The following is a 16,515-nucleotide window of genomic DNA, read 5'->3' as shown; positions in this document are numbered from 1 at the left end:
GGTTGTATTGAAGTCAATGACACCGCAGCCATGTCCCCCGCCCACAGTGCGATCGCCCGCACCCAGAACGCAGACACATTAGTGCCTGCATTCCGGTCCGGTGTGATCTGCAAAAATAGTGCTCGCAGCATTTTTGCGGATCGCACTGGACTGGAACACAGGCACTAATGTGCTTGGGTTCCGGGTGCAGACGATCGCACTGTGGGCGAGGGGCCTGGCTGCGGTGCCATTGACTTCAATGCACCGCCACGCCCCCTCCCGCCCCTGAATGCAGGTGTTTTTCGTTGGTAGATCTCAATGAGCTCATCATTTGAAAAGTAGATCTCTAGATGAAAAATTGTGGGCGCCCTTACTTTACACCATACTATATCATAACATAAACTCTGCATTGACTTCATATTAATATTGAAATGCAGTAATCAAAAGCAAATTAAGACAAATAGACACACGGTCATTTCCAGGATACTGCATGCCGCAGAACAGTGAGTAGACAGGATTTTTTTTTATGGTTAGATGAGAGCTCTGGTTAGTTGAATACCGGATAACTGAGAGTTTACTCTATTTACCTGCAACTGAACGTAACTTTTACATGTGCCGTTCCATATTTAAGACTGAGCTCGGAGGAAAAGTCAAATACTATTTCAGTGGGGCTTCCCTACACTATAAGGATTAAATGCTTACTCTGACTAAGGCAGAATCTCTCAACCAGGGTGCCTTGTGGCGTCCTCAGGGGTGCCCCAAAATGTTCACACATTTTGTGATGTCTTTCAATGGTGCAGGCCACTGGGATCCATTCAGAAAAGGATGCACGTTCACTGCTATCCAGGCCATTTGATATGAAGGGGGTATCCTGATGTAAAGTGGATGCTGAATAGAAAGGGGGATTTGGATGTAAAAGGTGGGCTCTTATGTCAAAGGGAAACTCCACATTTGTTTTTGTGTAAAATCCATGCCTGACCCCTAATTTCAGATAAGGGTCTGGTACGGATTTGAGGGGCCTCAATTTCTTTTTTACATTTTAGACTGGGGTGCCTCAAGATCTTGCATACTTTTTTTTACATTGTGCTGTGATTGAACAAAGGTTGAGAAACGTTGGCCAAGGGTACCAGGAAAAGGGACTTTTACTTACCTAATCCCATGCACCCCCAACAGCCAGCGCTTTTCTCCTCTCCCTGATGCTCCAGGGCTGGGGTGGTCCATCACCATCATTACAATGCAGGACTATTGGCCTTGCCTTGCACTTGAGGATTTCAGCATGCAATCAACAGGCCAGAGAAGCGGCCGCAGGGGCCGGTTGCATAGCATAGAGGCATCTTGCGGGACCAAGGGTATAAAGGCAAAGTTATTTTCCCTCTTACCTTTGGCAAAAACAAGCATTTACCCCTTGCAGTGTGGTGGGAGTTCCACCGCAAGGGTAGTTTTTTTTCTTTTTCCCTGAGTTCAGCTTTAGAAGAAAGAATTCCACAAACTGAAAGGTAGCTTGCAGTGCCAGGCTGCTGTAAACAAAGCTAGCAGGGTTTTGTCCTGCATCAAAAAGGGTATCTATTGCAGGGACGAGTCTATAATTTTGCCACTTTATAGATCATTGGTTCGACCTCATCTGGAGTACGCGGTCCAGTTCTGGTCGCCAGTACTAAGAAAAGATGTCCTTAAGATGGAAAAACTCCAGCAGAGGGCAACCAAACTAATTAGGGGTATGGAGGACCAGAGCTACGAGACAAGTCTACTAAATTTAAACATGTTCACATTGGAGGTGAGGAGATTAAGGGGGGATATGATTTCCATATACAAAATGTTCAATGGTGGTAGCAACATTAGCGATAAACTTTAAAATGAACTCCATTACAAAAACTAGAGGCCACCACCTAAAATTGGTGGGAAAAAAATTCCAGCACAAGGGGCGAAGGGGGTTCTTCACAGTAAGATCAGTTAGGGTCTGGAACTTACTGCCACAGGCGGTGATTTCAGCAAAGAATGTGGAATTGTTCAAGAAACTTTTGGACGATTTCTTAAGGGACCGTAATATACAGGGGTACAGGTACTCTCAAAATGAGATCCTAATAGGTTGGACTTGATGGACTAATGTCTTTATTCAACCTCAAATACTATGTAATTGTAAATGCTTCTGAGGTTCTGTAGTTCACAGAGCATGGTGAGTATTTAATACCGAAATCCAGGGAACAAAAAAAAAACACACACACACTCTTGCAGTGAGGCTCCCTCCTCCGCTTTCCCACACTGCAATGGTTAAATAATCTCCTCTCTTGCTTGTAGGAAGGCCCTGGGTGTCCTCACATACAATGCAGAACTACTGGTCCTGGATTGTAGTTGCCAACGTCAGAGCTGTGACCACCAACCAGAGCACCTTAAAGACCTTCTCTAAGCACCTTCGGTGCGGGGTAAATGAAACAAATGTGTGCTCTAGAATATGTTGTGGTTTTCAGCACAGCCGGGACAACAAAAAGGCTCAAATAAACAGGCTACCCTACACTTCTGTAAGTACTTTAATTAAAGAGGTCTAAGTAGGCATGGGTTGATGACAGGGTCTCTTTAATCCATGTCATAAGGTTATACAAAGCAGGCTTAATCTGTGCATCCTCCTCCTGCATTCCAAGCAACAACTGATTCACAGCCTCTGCTGGATCCCCTTAAAGGAGAACTATGGGGTTAGGGCTTTTCCCCATAGTTCTCCTTAGGGTAACGGGAGGACACAAACTAGCATCCTCCCGTCACCCTAAGCTCAGTATACAATTATGTCTGGATCCACCCAGCTGCGTGAGTGACAGCTGGCTCTGCCTATCTAGAGACAGAGCCAGCTGTACCTGCCCCCTCCCCCAACCCCCAATCCAGCCCCTCCCCGGTCACAGCAGAGAGCTGTGAGAGGTGAGCGAATGCCGGTATCTGTTCGCTCACTTCTCGATCTACTGAGCCGACCTGTAACAGTCTCATTGGCACAGGTCGGCTAGAACTATGAGGTGAGTGAAAAGCACTCACCTCATAATTCTCCTTTAAGTTTACCTTTTCACAAAAAATGAATAAACTGGCAACACCCTCCCCACCCCGGTCTACCATAATCTCCATCTCCCACGCCAGCCGGTGTATGGGTCCAGTCACTAAAACATCAGTGCACAGCCCCCGAGTTTGGGTAGTAATATAATGCATGCAATGGTAAGCAATCATTGGTCAGCACTGCCACATGACTGTGCTGACCAATCTTTTAAGAGCCCTCTTTCTTCCTGGATGCAAAAAGGTAAATTGCATGGGACCTATAAACTCTTGGGAAGTGACATCAAAGAAGGAACCCAGGAATGCACCTCTAGTGAGATTAGCAATGGTGGACTGAGTGCCATTGCAAATCTATAAGCTTTTAAAAGGAAAAGTTTGCAATTTTGCACAAAAAAAAAACAGGTAACCGGCAACAAACATCTTTTTGGCATCTCCTGTACAGCCGCATTCAGCTGCGCATACCCTTAATGCAGATTTTCAATTACTCCTATATTGTTACCAAAACCACTTCGAAGTTCTCAAAAGTCCAAGTGGTCTCACCAGCTCAGTTCACATTGCTCTGTTTACATTTAGAGAGGGCTGGTGAGCCGTTTGAGGGGAAGATATTAATGAGCTTAGATATATAAGATTGCCATGACAATATGGTTCCCAACAGCCCAAAACTCTTCATTGGGCAGGGAGCATAGATGCAGGTTTAGTGTAGCTGACATAGAAGGTAATTATGATGTTTGTAGGATCTCACTTTGCTTGACCTCAATCAACTCCTGCCACAGAATCGGAATCATTTAGTGCATTCTATACACTGCTTCCCTTCTGGCATGCATCACCTTTTTGTACAGGGTAACCTAGTTTATAATATATTGCAGCAATGATTCCTATGGGTTAGTTCACGCCACGGGGCGATCAAAATGCTGCAAGCACTATATTGATCGCACCGGACTGCACTGCAGGCCCCGTGCGGGCGATCGCATTGCGGCCGGAGGGCGTGGCTACGTCGCCATTCACTTCAATGGCCTGCCACGCCCCCTCCAGCCCGGCAAAAAAGTGAGGCGGCCGCAATGCGAGGCAGTGCGTTCCGGCCAGAATCAGACCGGAACACACTGCTTATGGTGTGAACTAACCCTATATGCCAAGGTTGTTTATAGAACTGGGGTAATATTTTCATTAGTGCTTATCACACTATTCTTGGGTCATGGCTGGTTGGGGTCTCTGGTTTAGTGCGATCGGCGGGCTATGGACCCGCTGATCGCCTCTATGTCAAACACCCGGTAACGGGTGTGTTTAATGGTCGGGTCTTTTCTGCCCGTGCATGCCCGCTAGGGGGCGCGCGCGAGCCGAAAATAATTGCCGTCTGGAGACGGCAACCCGCAAATGCAGCAGTGCCGTCCGTCCGTTTTTTTACTACGGGCGGACGGCAAGAGGTTAAGGTTGGTTTACATCGTACAATTATTTCACAGCTGCCTGACAAAGGGCACCATGTGCAGCCCCTAAACAGGATATGGATTGTAACGGAACAAAGATAATTTTATGCTATTTCCAGGTGTGCGGAAGTCATCCTGCTTTTTCAAAATTGTAATAAATGCACACATCTAAAAAAGAAAAAAATTATTTTTTGCACCAGGGCCAGTAAAGCACTCTGGTGTGTGTGGGGAGGTACTTTGTGACTGTTCCATGCTACACCATGAATATGGGCATAACATGAAACAATGGTCAGAAAGGTAAACTTGGCCCTATTGAAGTGAAATAGTTTGATACATAAGTGTAATCATAGCAGATTACATTGTATTGTGTATTCTGTGTATATTGCAACTTTTCACTTTTAACTTTCCCGCCGGCTGTGACGCCCGAAAACGAAACTAAAAGTCAGATGTCGGCTTTTAGTTTCATTTTCGGGCGCGTACAGCAGAGGACGCCGCGGGCTCGCAGGGAAAAGGTAAGTGTCACTTTTCTCTGCAGCCCTGAGTCTGGCTCGGGGTTACCGCTCCTAGCATTGAAAATTAACCCCGAGCCAGACTCGGAATTACCGCCAGGGAGGTTAAACCAATAGTGTATTAAATGTAGGGATGCACCGATAGCTGTTTTTTGGTATCGAGTACGGATATTTTGCTTTCGGTACTGGACGATAGAGTACAGATACTGGTGCATCTGCTGGCATAGAGCCGACTTCCCAGGCAATCAGGAAGCTAAGTAGCGAATAATGACCCGTCTCCGATTGGCTGGAAAGCTGGCTTCCCAGCGAATTAGCATCGAGCCAGCTGTTTGGCTCGATGTTGATTTATCAGGAAGGCGGTTTCCCAATCAGCATGGAGCCAGCTGTTTGGCCAATCAGGAATCCAGGAGGAAGTCATTACTTGCCACCCGGCTTCCCAATTGCCCAGAAAGCCAGCTCCATGCTCCCCTACGGCACTGCTGGTCAGAGAAAATCTTCCTCTGACCAGAAGTTCCGGTATCGGGGAAGATATCGGAGCATACCATTACTAGTAACGGTGCATCACTAATTAAAATGTAAAACTTTTTCTACAAAGAAACTGGCCAAGCTAATAAGCTGTTGACTTTTTATAATAACTAAGCATTTGTCAGAAGGGCTGAGCTACAGGATCACAGACTTTACACCCACAGCATAGTTGGCTTTATTCAGACTATTATACTCCGGTTTAAAAAAGTATTGGCAGCAGCACATAAAGGAACTTTGTTAGGAAGCAAAGCACAGTAGTTTCTGTACTGCTCCTAGCCTATTCAAATGACTTGCAGCCAACACTAATCCATTACTCATGAAACATCTGATTTTTATATTGACTTGAAAACAGAAAACGATTCACACAATTAAAGTTTGAAGGTGACCAGATTTAATGAGACTTCAGATTTAGTCAAAGAGGCCAAAGCCCATATCATCGTCGGATTCCTCAGATTCTTCCTTTTCCTCTTGGGCTGGTGCAGCTTTAGCAGCAGGAGCTGCAGCTGCCTCAGCGGCAGGAGCAGCAACCACAAAGGCTGTTGGGTCTGCCAAGAAAGCCTTGACCTGCAAAGACAAATTTCCTACAGTAAACACAACAACCAAACAGCCAACATTACAACACACATGCCAATGAAATGGAATCAGAGGTGCTCAGTGCTATTGGACATGGGGAAACGTGACTGTCTAACCCTTCTTCTTATGATGCGGCACCTAGTGCTAGAGTGCTCAGTCACTAAGGGTGGCCAATGCTTACACAAAACTTTCATCCAGCAGAAGAAAGCAGCAGCAAAGGAGGGAAATAATATTTATGTGAATCCGCGCGGAACTATTTGGGCGAGCACAGCTGTACATTATCGTATGCCAATACGCTTTCCTAACCTTATTACTAGGAAAACAGATGAAATATTTAAAGTATAGTGGAAATTACATTACATTTCTCCTATCAAACTGAACTGTTATGCCTTTTGGACAGCCGTTCCTCGACCTCATATACTAAGGACCTATTTTCTGTGAAATAAAGTGTGCTTACACAATATGATCTGACCAATTAGACCGTCCAGGTAATGAGTGCCAAATATAATTGTACGTAAGCAATGCATTAATAAACCTTACAGCTCATCACTTTAGAGCAGGGGTAGCCAACTGTGACCTTCAGCTGCCTATCGAAGTAATACCTGTGGCTATCAGTCTTGCAATGCCATCTGGAATTTGTAGTTCCACCATAGCTGGAGGGCCAAATTTTGGCTACCCCTGCTTTATAGTTAAACCTAAATAATGGTCCTACATTTACATCTGGCACGCATGAGGACACCCAATGTGTCATACTTTGTATTTACACGAGTCAATACAAGAAATTCTGGTGGTCTTTTTATTTGCTATAATGTTATAGTTGTTTTTATTTATTAAGATTGACAGCCCGACTCCTGTACACAGAACCATGGTGCCTACTCTCCCCTCCAGCCAGTACAGATCTGCAACGTAAAGCTCCTTGTTCTCCTGCTCACCCAGTCACTACAGGCAGGACGCTTCTCATTCCAGAAGTGCTCTTCATTCCAGAAGTGCTCTCCATCCCAATTCCCCACTTAGAGCAGTCCTAGACTCAGAGTAAGGGCAAGCCCTGCGTCAAGTGGTAGGGTGAGCAGACCCTGCAGTACTCTCCCTAGGGTTTTTATCGGACATACACCTAATGCCAGGTGGGGCTCCCAGTAAACCCCCCACTGGGTCAATGAAATGTAGTGTTTAACACTTGCCTCCATGTCACCAATTGAGGGATCTTTAGCTGCAAAGTTCCAGCACTCAGGACTATGTCTCATCTCTGCAGCTGGCCAGGATTAGTTGTGGCCCCTATAGATGACAACTTCCACAACAAAAACCAGTCAGAGCTTTGAGCCAACATTTGGAACTTGACTTTGCAACGGGCATGGAGGCAAGTTATTTCTCCCCACTACAAAGATCTTACAATCCTGAGTGCTTTTACCATTTCGTCCAAATATTGGAATCAAAACTTAATGGCCAAAAAGTATTTAATGTGGCTACTCTAAATTGATAACTGCTGACCCTGTTTGTAGCAGCATCTTTTTATTTTTTACATGAAATGGAGAAAAAGCATTTTGCATTTCTTTGGTAGAGCTCCAAGCAAATCACGGGTCCCCAAAGTGTCCAAGCACTCCATCCACACACACAATTTAATAGTTAAATTGCAACCCTCTAAAATGCCATCACCAAAAAGTATCCATGGCATTTGGAATTAACACTTACCTTATCGGCCAATGGGAAGCTGTAATCTGTTTCCAGAGCAAGAGCAAGAACTCGTTTATATCCATTGATGATGGAGTGAGGCAGAGAAGCAATAGTGGGATAGCCAATCTGAAGGCAGACACTGGCGATGTTGCGAACACCCTAGAAAAAAAGGGAATTATGAATAAAAATGGTAGAGGATTCTTGCCCTCAAAAGTCTCATGTTAAGGGGGAAAAAAATATCATAGGATACATGATATACCAAGACTTTAAAGACTATCATATCTGGGAAACTATATTAGAGGCTTCGAGTACCTAAGGCAATCCCAAACTCTTAGTATAAAATAAATCCTGGTTACGGATTAAAAAACGAAATGCTACTTATTAAAAACTTACTTGTCAGAATGTTTTAGCATAGTATGCAAAAAAAAGCACTTCACAGTTTAAAAGCACTGAAAGGCATAGTCCACCTTTTAAAAATAAATGCATCACAATGATGAAAAAAAATGTGAATTTTTTTTGCAATTGAGCCTACAAAGCATTGCAACTGCAATTAATGAATCACGGACGCAATGCACAGGCTCCTGCAGACTATTCCCCCAACCCCATGTCAGTACTGAGGTACGAACCTTCAGTTATGGAGCTGGGGGAAGCAATTAGTGGACTACAAGCACAATGACGTCACCGTGCTCCATTGAAAGCTACGTGTCCTTTAGATCCTGTAAATGAATGACCTGGCTGTGCTAGCAGAGGCACACCAAATTTCAAGGTTCGCAGCAGGGATAAGAACCTGTGTTTCAAATGGTGGTCGGGGGAAGAGTAGTCGTTGAATGACCATGTTTTATGTTACACCCTAAATATGGGTGTATGGGTGGTAAACACACACAATCAGGACTTGTATATCCAACAGTGTCATACCTCTAAAAAGCGAGTACGCAGAGCATCTTCAGTGATATCCAGAACCTCTGGGCTGTAGATGCTGCCGTTGTCATATACTTGTTGGATGATCAAACCAAAGGAGAAGGGGGAAATGTTGAGCATGTTCAGGAGGGTGGCTTCACTGGCACCTACTTTATCTCCAGTCTTAATCAGTTGTACATCACTCTGAAAAGAAAGGATAAAATAAAATACCAGACATTTTAGAACTTTAGGGATACGGTAGATGGATGACCATGTACATAGCAGGCAGTAACAAGTATGTTCTTTTTAAAAGCACCTCTCTTTCCTCACTTACCAAGATTTCAATAGTTCCTCTAGAGATTTTCGTGGTGATTCCCAAAGCCTGGAAGAAGGATGTCTTCTCAGGGCCCAAACCAGTATTCTGAGCGGGCACTGTGACCTCACAGGGGGCAATGGCACCTGCACGAGCAGAAGCTGGCACCTAGGAGAAAACAATGTCGATATGAAACCGGTGCCGAGTTTCTCTAAAAAATGTAAAGTACCATTTTGCAGAAAGCTAGGACACCCCAGCTAATACAAATAGTGATATGTGCTAAGCTGAAGCAGTTATTATAAACAGATAGGAATACACTTCTACCCACCTTATTAGCCAGCAGCATGTCTCGTACTTCAGTGAGATCCTCCTTGGTGAAAACAAAGCCCACATTCCCCTTGATGTGGGGCAAAAGCCTGAAATACAAAAAAAGGTTAGAAAATTGAATAGTTCTAGCTTCAACCAAGACATACAAGCACCGCCTATTTACTCACTTCTCCAGAGCAGCGTTGTTTTCTAAGTGGCCACGGATTGCCTTGCGCATCATGGTGTTCTTTCCCATAAGCACAACAGCTTTTCCTCGCAGGGACATACGGATCTGTTGCATTTGCTTGGAACCAACGTTGTCCGCCCCCACGATGAAACATTTTGGGTAATCATCCAGCAGTTGCTGAAAAAAAGAAACGTTGCTGTTAAAACAGGCAAGTCACCTTTAATTACTAGACTTTCTCTAGTAGATAACCCAACCCCCCCAAAAAAAACCCACGGAAACTTATATTCAAAGTATCAGGACCTCTAGTGAATTACACATATGAAAGAATACAGACATGCTGTTCTATCATGTAGGGCCCACAGACAAAACTCCTACAGGGCAACAGGCAAGTCAGAAAAAGTGGCAGTGAAAGTATGTGGTATAATATGTCATGTGCACAGTATGCTTGCCTTGGTTGGCAGCTCATATTACTGCACATAAAAGTAGTAACCTCTATCATAACCAAACTGATCATTTTCCCATGCATGCTTAAAAAAAATAAAACGGGTCACGTAATGGAGTGACCAATACCAATCAGAAAACATACATTTAAAGCACAACTCCGGGCAGAATTTTTATTAACCCTGAAAGTGGGGCTACCCCTGCACTGCAAGGATCCTCACAGCCGGGTTGCTCTTAGGCGGGTCCCTGGAACCTCTCTCCCCCTCCGCTGCAGCGGTGTAAGGTCCCGTAACTCATCATGTTCTATACACGGTGTATGGGACATGAGGACGCTGAGGAACATTCCAATGCCTCAGCATAGGAGAGAGGCTTCAGTGACTGGAGAAGCAGGCAGCCGGCCCTGGTGAGTATAACTTTGTTAGCTACTAGGCAGAAACTTGCACTTAACCCTGGCGTGATAGAACCACTGCAAGGGTTAAGAACACTTTTACCTGGAGTCGTGCTTTAAAGCTATCATTAAAGGACTGGGAATAGATGTTAAAGTTAATATTTGCAATTATGTTTAACTGACAGTACTTTCGGTAGGGCCTATTCAACTAACAAAGCAAGTTCCACTGAAAAACACTCACAATGATTTTCAGAAAGTAGTTGGACTTCCATGTCTCCCTGCCTTCCCTGGGCATCTTAACAGTGCTTCCAAGGATTGCCACAAAAGGGTTTAAAGACCAGGTGATCTGTGGGGGGGGAAAAAAAGAGCAAACTTAGTGTGCAGCTCAAGTACTAAGGCAAAGTAAACACAAGGTGACTGTCTCCATTTCTGTTTATGTTTTATGTACACTCTGGTGATCAAGAAAACAAACATTACATTTATTCATTTTTTTGCATTTGAGCCTGCAAAACTATGCAATGCTCCGTCTGAGGTACAGCTCAGACTTTCAGCTAAAAGACAGGAGGATGTATCAAGGACTACAAAAGCAGTGACAACACAACACTTGCACTCTATTCGGGGTGTGGGTACTGGACTATGTAGAGTAACAAGTTTGCTATATAGGCACACTAGGCATCAAAGTATAACTAAAAGGGATGGAGCGTGAAAGCATTAGAAACCTTGTCAGATTTTTATAGCAGTCGGTGTCCATGTAAAGGTGGCCATACACCTTACAACCATCGCACGACTTTCGTTGTGCGATGGTTGTAAGGCGATTAAAATTTCGTACGACCTGCCCATCTTGGACAGGCAGATCGTACTTGCGATCATCGCAAGCCCTCACCGCCTAGTGCCGGTGCGGCATTCGTCTTACGAGCACGCCACCAACCCGCCGAAACTCGTATGATTTTCGGCGGGTTTTCAGATCAACTCTTTTGCCCTGGTGACAATTGTCCCAGAGATTGAAAGTGCAGGAAAATGTAAAAATTTGAGTTGCCACCAAAACAGCTACAGATAGGATATCTTCCAATGGGGACAGCCGCTCCAGTGGCCACCCTTCCAATGGGGACAGCCGCTCCAGTGGCCACCCTTCCAATGGGGACAGCCGCGCCAGCGGCCAATGTCTAAAAGGTGATTAGCCTCGCTTTTAGAGATTTGCTCTCACATCCTTTGGTGTTTACAGGACAGGAAGTGAAGATTTCCCTTTCCTTCTCAACAGAGCACAAAATGGCTCAAAAAACCAACAGGGATTTTAACCATTCCTTATTCTATTCAAAAAGTGAAAAAAAAAGGTTGCCTTTAAAAACAGCACAGGGCCTTTCAGTCTCAGTTCTCATTAACCCTGGTGCATGTTTTCATTTAGTTTAAACTCAATCAGGACTAAATGATTCCCTCTCAAGGCTTGCAACTGAAGGGGCCTGACCATGTTTTCTGACCAGTTTAGGCCCCGTTCACACTTAGCGATTTATCGCGCGATAAATATCTCTACAATGCTTCTCAATGGGGCAAAGGGTCCTGCTGTCGCGGGTCGTGCGTCGCTACAGCAGGACCCTTTTTGGAGCGGATTTAGCCGTGATTCAAGCTTGCTCAATGCAAGCATTTGCGCGATATCGCGCAAAATGCAAATCGCGTGCCAAACGCAAGATTTGCGAATCGCGCAGTGTGAATGGGGCCTTAAGAGGTAGAGAGCACAGAGACGCCAAACAAACTCCCAGTGATGCCCGCCTATAAAGGATCCTGTTACTTTCCTAAAAACATAACCCACAGGTAGTACCTGAATGATTAACAAAAACGTATTTAATTTGTTTATCAATCAGCTGTAGATCCCCAAATTTCTTCTGCAGGGTGACTACGTTTGTTCTCCATGGTCCCTGTGTGTTGTAAAGTAGCCACCACTCCAGTGATGGACTACAACCTCATGTTTAGTTTACTAATTTGCAAGGAGATTGTAGTCCATCATGAGATCAGCTTTAGCACAACCATAAACACTAAGAAGCCAAGATCCCTTGTATTGAGGTCGGCACATTCATACATCCCTGGAGAACAGAACACCTTCATTATTCTAGGGGGTCATTGTACCTGTGTAACTCACAATCATTAGAATTCAATCAGGCCTAAACTGGAAAATACCAAGAACCTTACTCTACTACTTAGGCTGACAGTACACTATACAATCTGCTTTCAATGTACCAGCAACTATGCAGAGCGAGGACCTGCCTGGTTTAATACAAGTTGGATAGTTTAGGCCTATCCTCACATAGTTTTGGTAACTTTGAAGGAGATTGGACAAACACCGTACAATCAGATTATATAGCAAGCTTTATGTTAGGTTCACATCTGGGGGAATTCCTGAACACGCGGCAATCGTGCACAAAACCGTGCAGATTGATGGGCGGTCACGGAGTTGCCCACCACAGCTGATCGTGCTGGCTGTGACATTTTTTAATGGCACCCTAGTCGCGCCGGGACGGTTTGCGCGGCTTCCCGCTGCAATTTTTTTCTGTGCAATTGAACACTACTAAAAAAGCAGCGAGTCAGGTCACAAAATAAGGTACTTGTACCTTTTTTTTCCAGCGGCTGAAACCCCATTGAAATCAATGGGGCCGCACGGCAATCACTATGTGCACCTGAACACGATCGCACGTCCCGGGATCACTCAGATCTGAACCTATCCCTGAGGTCCCCCCACACCTTGCGATAATCGTGGGAAATCCCGCAATCATACGATTATCGTAAGGTCTGTGGAAGCCGTGCGACCTCTACTACTGTAAGGTCGCAAGACCAGTTGTGTAGCATTTCGGATTGCGGTCAACGGAAACGCGCCCCTCAGGGGGGCGCGGCTTGCGATCATCACAAGTACGATCTGCCTGTCCAAGATAGGCAGATCGTACGTTTTTGTAAGTACCTTACAACCATCGCAAGACAAAAGTCTTGTGATGGTTGTAAGGTGTGTGCCCAGCCTTACACTCATCACTGTCAAGGATTTCTCGTTTCTAAAACTCCTCACAAAAATCATGAGACGCATTGGAGGGGGAACAGGAGCAGACATAGTCTGGAGCATCTGCCCATGACAATCAGCTTATAGCTTTAATTTTCAGAGCTTAATTTAAACTGAACCGAGAAACTGGTTGCCATGGGCAACTGCTCTAGTTTTTATGACCCGCGCCCACTGTAGTTCTAGTTTATTAACACGTCTCATCCACATTAGTCGCCCGCTTGTAGGCCGTCACGTGCAGGTATTACGGGCCCATAAGCAACCCGAATGTGGGGCGCCCACATGACTGACGGCCTCAAAATAGAGCGCCAGATAAAGGCGACAATATCTGGATCGTGCCCAGAAGTGTCCGGGACCGAACACTCTGTACCCGCCGGCTACAGACATCAGCCTGTACATACCTCTCGCAAGGGTTCCGGGAGGTAAAAGAGGCCGCGCACCGTGAACAGTGCTTTTATAAGACATGATGCTAACCAATCGGAGCACTGGATGGGTTCAGCAATGACGTTCATTCGTTAGAATTTCCAACACTTCAGCTTTCTATAGGCTGAGCCATCAATCAATCAAAAGAAGACTTTTTTTTGTTTTAAAGGAGCACACTCACGTAAAGCTGCTCTGAATTAGTTGCACAAAACGACTAGAGCCCCTAGTGGAGCGGCGTGCAATTACATCAATGTTATTACATCTTCATTGTCTGTGCATGAGAAAAGCTTAAGAAACACAAGAGGGGATGGATATTGTCATTGCTGAATCAAATTATATTTCCAAACGTAAAGCAAATCACTAAAATCATATAGAAGCTTAAAGAAGAACTCTGGGGAAACAAAATCGTAACCCTTGCAGTGGGGCTACCCCAGCACAGCATGGGTTAGGTGCTCGTTTGCGGCATCCTCACGTCCTATACACTGTATAAAACGTAATGACTCAAGGATCGTAAGACCGCTGCAGTGGAGGGGGAGCGAGGTGGAAGAGACTGGTCTAGCAGCCAGCCAGCTCGGAGGATCAGGTGAATATAACTTTTTTTTTTGACCTAGACAAAAACAAGCAGCGGTAGACTCACTCCAAGGGTTAAGATTTATGTTTGACTGCCTTAAGTCAGCCATACACTGCTCAAATTTCAGCCCAGTCTTAATTGCACACCTGCCGCTGTCAGAATACAATAGCCCTGCAAGGAAATTCCCCCACACAAGCTGTTTAGCTGTCAAGCTTTTTTCACTTTCAGCCTGTGAAAAAACAGCCAGTGTATGGCCATCTGTAGTGAGCCTATAGCAGTTGAAAGAAAGGGGATAGTAGGAAGGAAAAGAAAGACAGGAAGCAAAAGGGAGAGCGAGGGGAAGGATTTGGTGTATAAAGAGAACTACTGGGGGTTCAAGGGAAAACCAGGACAGATCTACCCATATTATATGCATACGAGAGTTTGTTTGAGACCCTCAGAGAATATACACTGATCGTTAGACATGTGTGATTCGTTTTGTTCCGAATTGAAACTCAGACGAACTTCGTTATATCTGGACATTCGGATGCGTCTGAATTTCCAAATGAAAAGATAAATAATCTGAACGTATCCGAATGTTTGATACAAAAAATTTCAGATGCATCCGAATTTTCCAAATGTCATTCTGAATGAATTTATGTTGTTAAAATATTTTTTTTTTTAAACAGCATGGAGTCCCCTTCCCAATTCATACTAGGCCCTTTAGGTCTGGTAGGAATTTTAGGGGGGACACCAACGCCAAAACCACAACAAAAAAATCCCTTATCAGACCCTTGATCCGAGCACCAGCCTGGCAGAGCAGGAAAGGGGGGAGATAAACTGTGGACCCCCATCATGCACCATACCAGGCCACGTGCCCTTAACATGAGGTGGATGCTTTGCCAGGGGGACCCCCTGGTAAAGCACCTTGTCCCCATGTCGATGAGGACAAGGGCCTCTTCCCCACAACCCCGGTCCAGTGGTTGTGGGGGTCTGCGGGCAGGGGGGCTTATAGGAATCTGTCCCGCAACTCGTGAATTAATAAGCGGTAGTTGTTACCCCTACTAATTCACCAAATACAGTAAAATTGTAAATAAACACACAGCACCATAAAAAAAAAAACTACAACACAGTTAATGACAAGTATTTTAGTTAAAAAAAAATGTCCACTGATGTAATCCAAACGTCAATCACGTTGTCCAGTGATGTAGATCCACATCAATCATGAGCGGATGGCGGGCACCGACTCGCCGAAAGAAAAAATACCCAAAACTCGCCAACAAGACCAATCCTGACGAATTCTCATCCCAAAATTAAAGCTCTGCTTCCAAATGTCAAAAATGGGGCAGAGCGAGGTGTGACGTCCACCCAGGACTTGTTCCACCCATTTGTTGACATTCAGAAGCAGAACTGTCATAATAACAACTCTTCTTCACAATGTCAACAAACGGGAGGAACAAGTCCTGTGATGTCACAACTCGCTCTGCCCCTTTTTTGCCGACATACATGTCTACCGATCGTCCATAACACTATGACCACCCACCTAAGAAACCCCCCTATGTGATAGCAAAGAGGATGTGACAGGTCCTCTTTATGGAGACATCGGAGTCTCCAATACCCCTAATGTCACCTAGTGACCCCCAAAGAAGCTGATGAAGCAGAGATCTGCTTCATCAGCTTCTGAAGCTGGAGAGTGACACAAGAATGCGGAAGTGATGTAATATACACCACTTCCGCATTCTGACATCGGAGAGGGGACCGGAGGGAAATCGTGTACCGACCTCCCTCTGAGCCACCATGCTGGTGTCCCGGGCTCGCACTGGGCAAAGCGGAGCCCAGGACAGCGGGGGGGTGGGGGGGGGCGCACATACCAGCACCTCATACAAGCGATCCACCGGCTCTATAGCAGGCGGATCGCTTGTATGTAAACAGTCATTGCTGCCTGTTTTTAAATTTTTACACTTTGACGCTCCAGCGCGCACGAGTGGGTGTGACTGAGTGGACGTTTAAAAACGCCCGCTCAGATGCAGAGAGCTCCCGGCTGGCCGTTTTATTATAATGGCCGGGAGGCGGTTTAAGTAACATCCATATAAATGGAAGGACCCAAAAGCTGGCCATACACCTAAAGGTCCCCACGCACCTTACGATAATCGTACGATAATCGCGGGAAATCCCGCGATCGTACGATTATCGTAAGGTGTGTGGAAGCCGTGCGACCTCTACTACTGTAAGGTCGCACAACTTTTAACTTACGGACATGTTCGAAAACCCGCC

At 45.2% G+C, this 16,515-nt stretch overlaps 1 protein-coding gene across 1 annotated transcript; it reads right to left on the bottom strand.

Annotated features, from left to right (window-relative positions):
- Window positions 1–5,833: 5,833 nt before the first annotated feature.
- RPLP0 (ribosomal protein lateral stalk subunit P0) lies at window positions 5,834–10,583 on the bottom strand. Its single transcript, XM_018572041.1, has 7 exons — window positions 10,476–10,583; window positions 9,407–9,582; window positions 9,241–9,328; window positions 8,934–9,080; window positions 8,618–8,803; window positions 7,721–7,861; window positions 5,834–6,025 (listed from the first exon to the last, which is right to left on the bottom strand). Exons 1-7 carry the CDS (start codon window positions 10,527–10,529, stop codon window positions 5,870–5,872), a joined length of 948 nt encoding a protein of 315 aa, XP_018427543.1. The 5' UTR covers window positions 10,530–10,583; the 3' UTR covers window positions 5,834–5,869.
- Window positions 10,584–16,515: the final 5,932 nt, after the last annotated feature.

The sequence above is a fragment of the Nanorana parkeri genome, unplaced genomic scaffold, assembly GCF_000935625.1.
Source record: "Nanorana parkeri isolate BGI_ZX_2015 unplaced genomic scaffold, ASM93562v1 scaffold1911, whole genome shotgun sequence".
Classification (NCBI taxonomy): Eukaryota; Metazoa; Chordata; class Amphibia; order Anura; family Dicroglossidae; genus Nanorana; species Nanorana parkeri.
The sequence above is the reverse complement of the archived record's forward strand: the minus strand, read 5'-3'. Positions and strand labels throughout refer to the sequence as shown.

Bases quoted from the DNA above. Each gene is read 5' to 3' on its own strand.
- RPLP0 (XM_018572041.1), bottom strand. From the start codon at position 10,529: ATGCCCAGGGAAGGCAGGGAGACATGGAAGTCCAACTACTTTCTGAAA. The intron at 7,862-8,617 runs GTATGACACTGT...CTTTTTTTCTAG, and splicing joins TGCGTACTCGCTTTTTAGAG to GGTGTTCGCAACATCGCCAG. The intron at 6,026-7,720 runs GTAAGTGTTAAT...TTGTCTTTGCAG, and splicing joins GCTTCCCATTGGCCGATAAG to GTCAAGGCTTTCTTGGCAGA.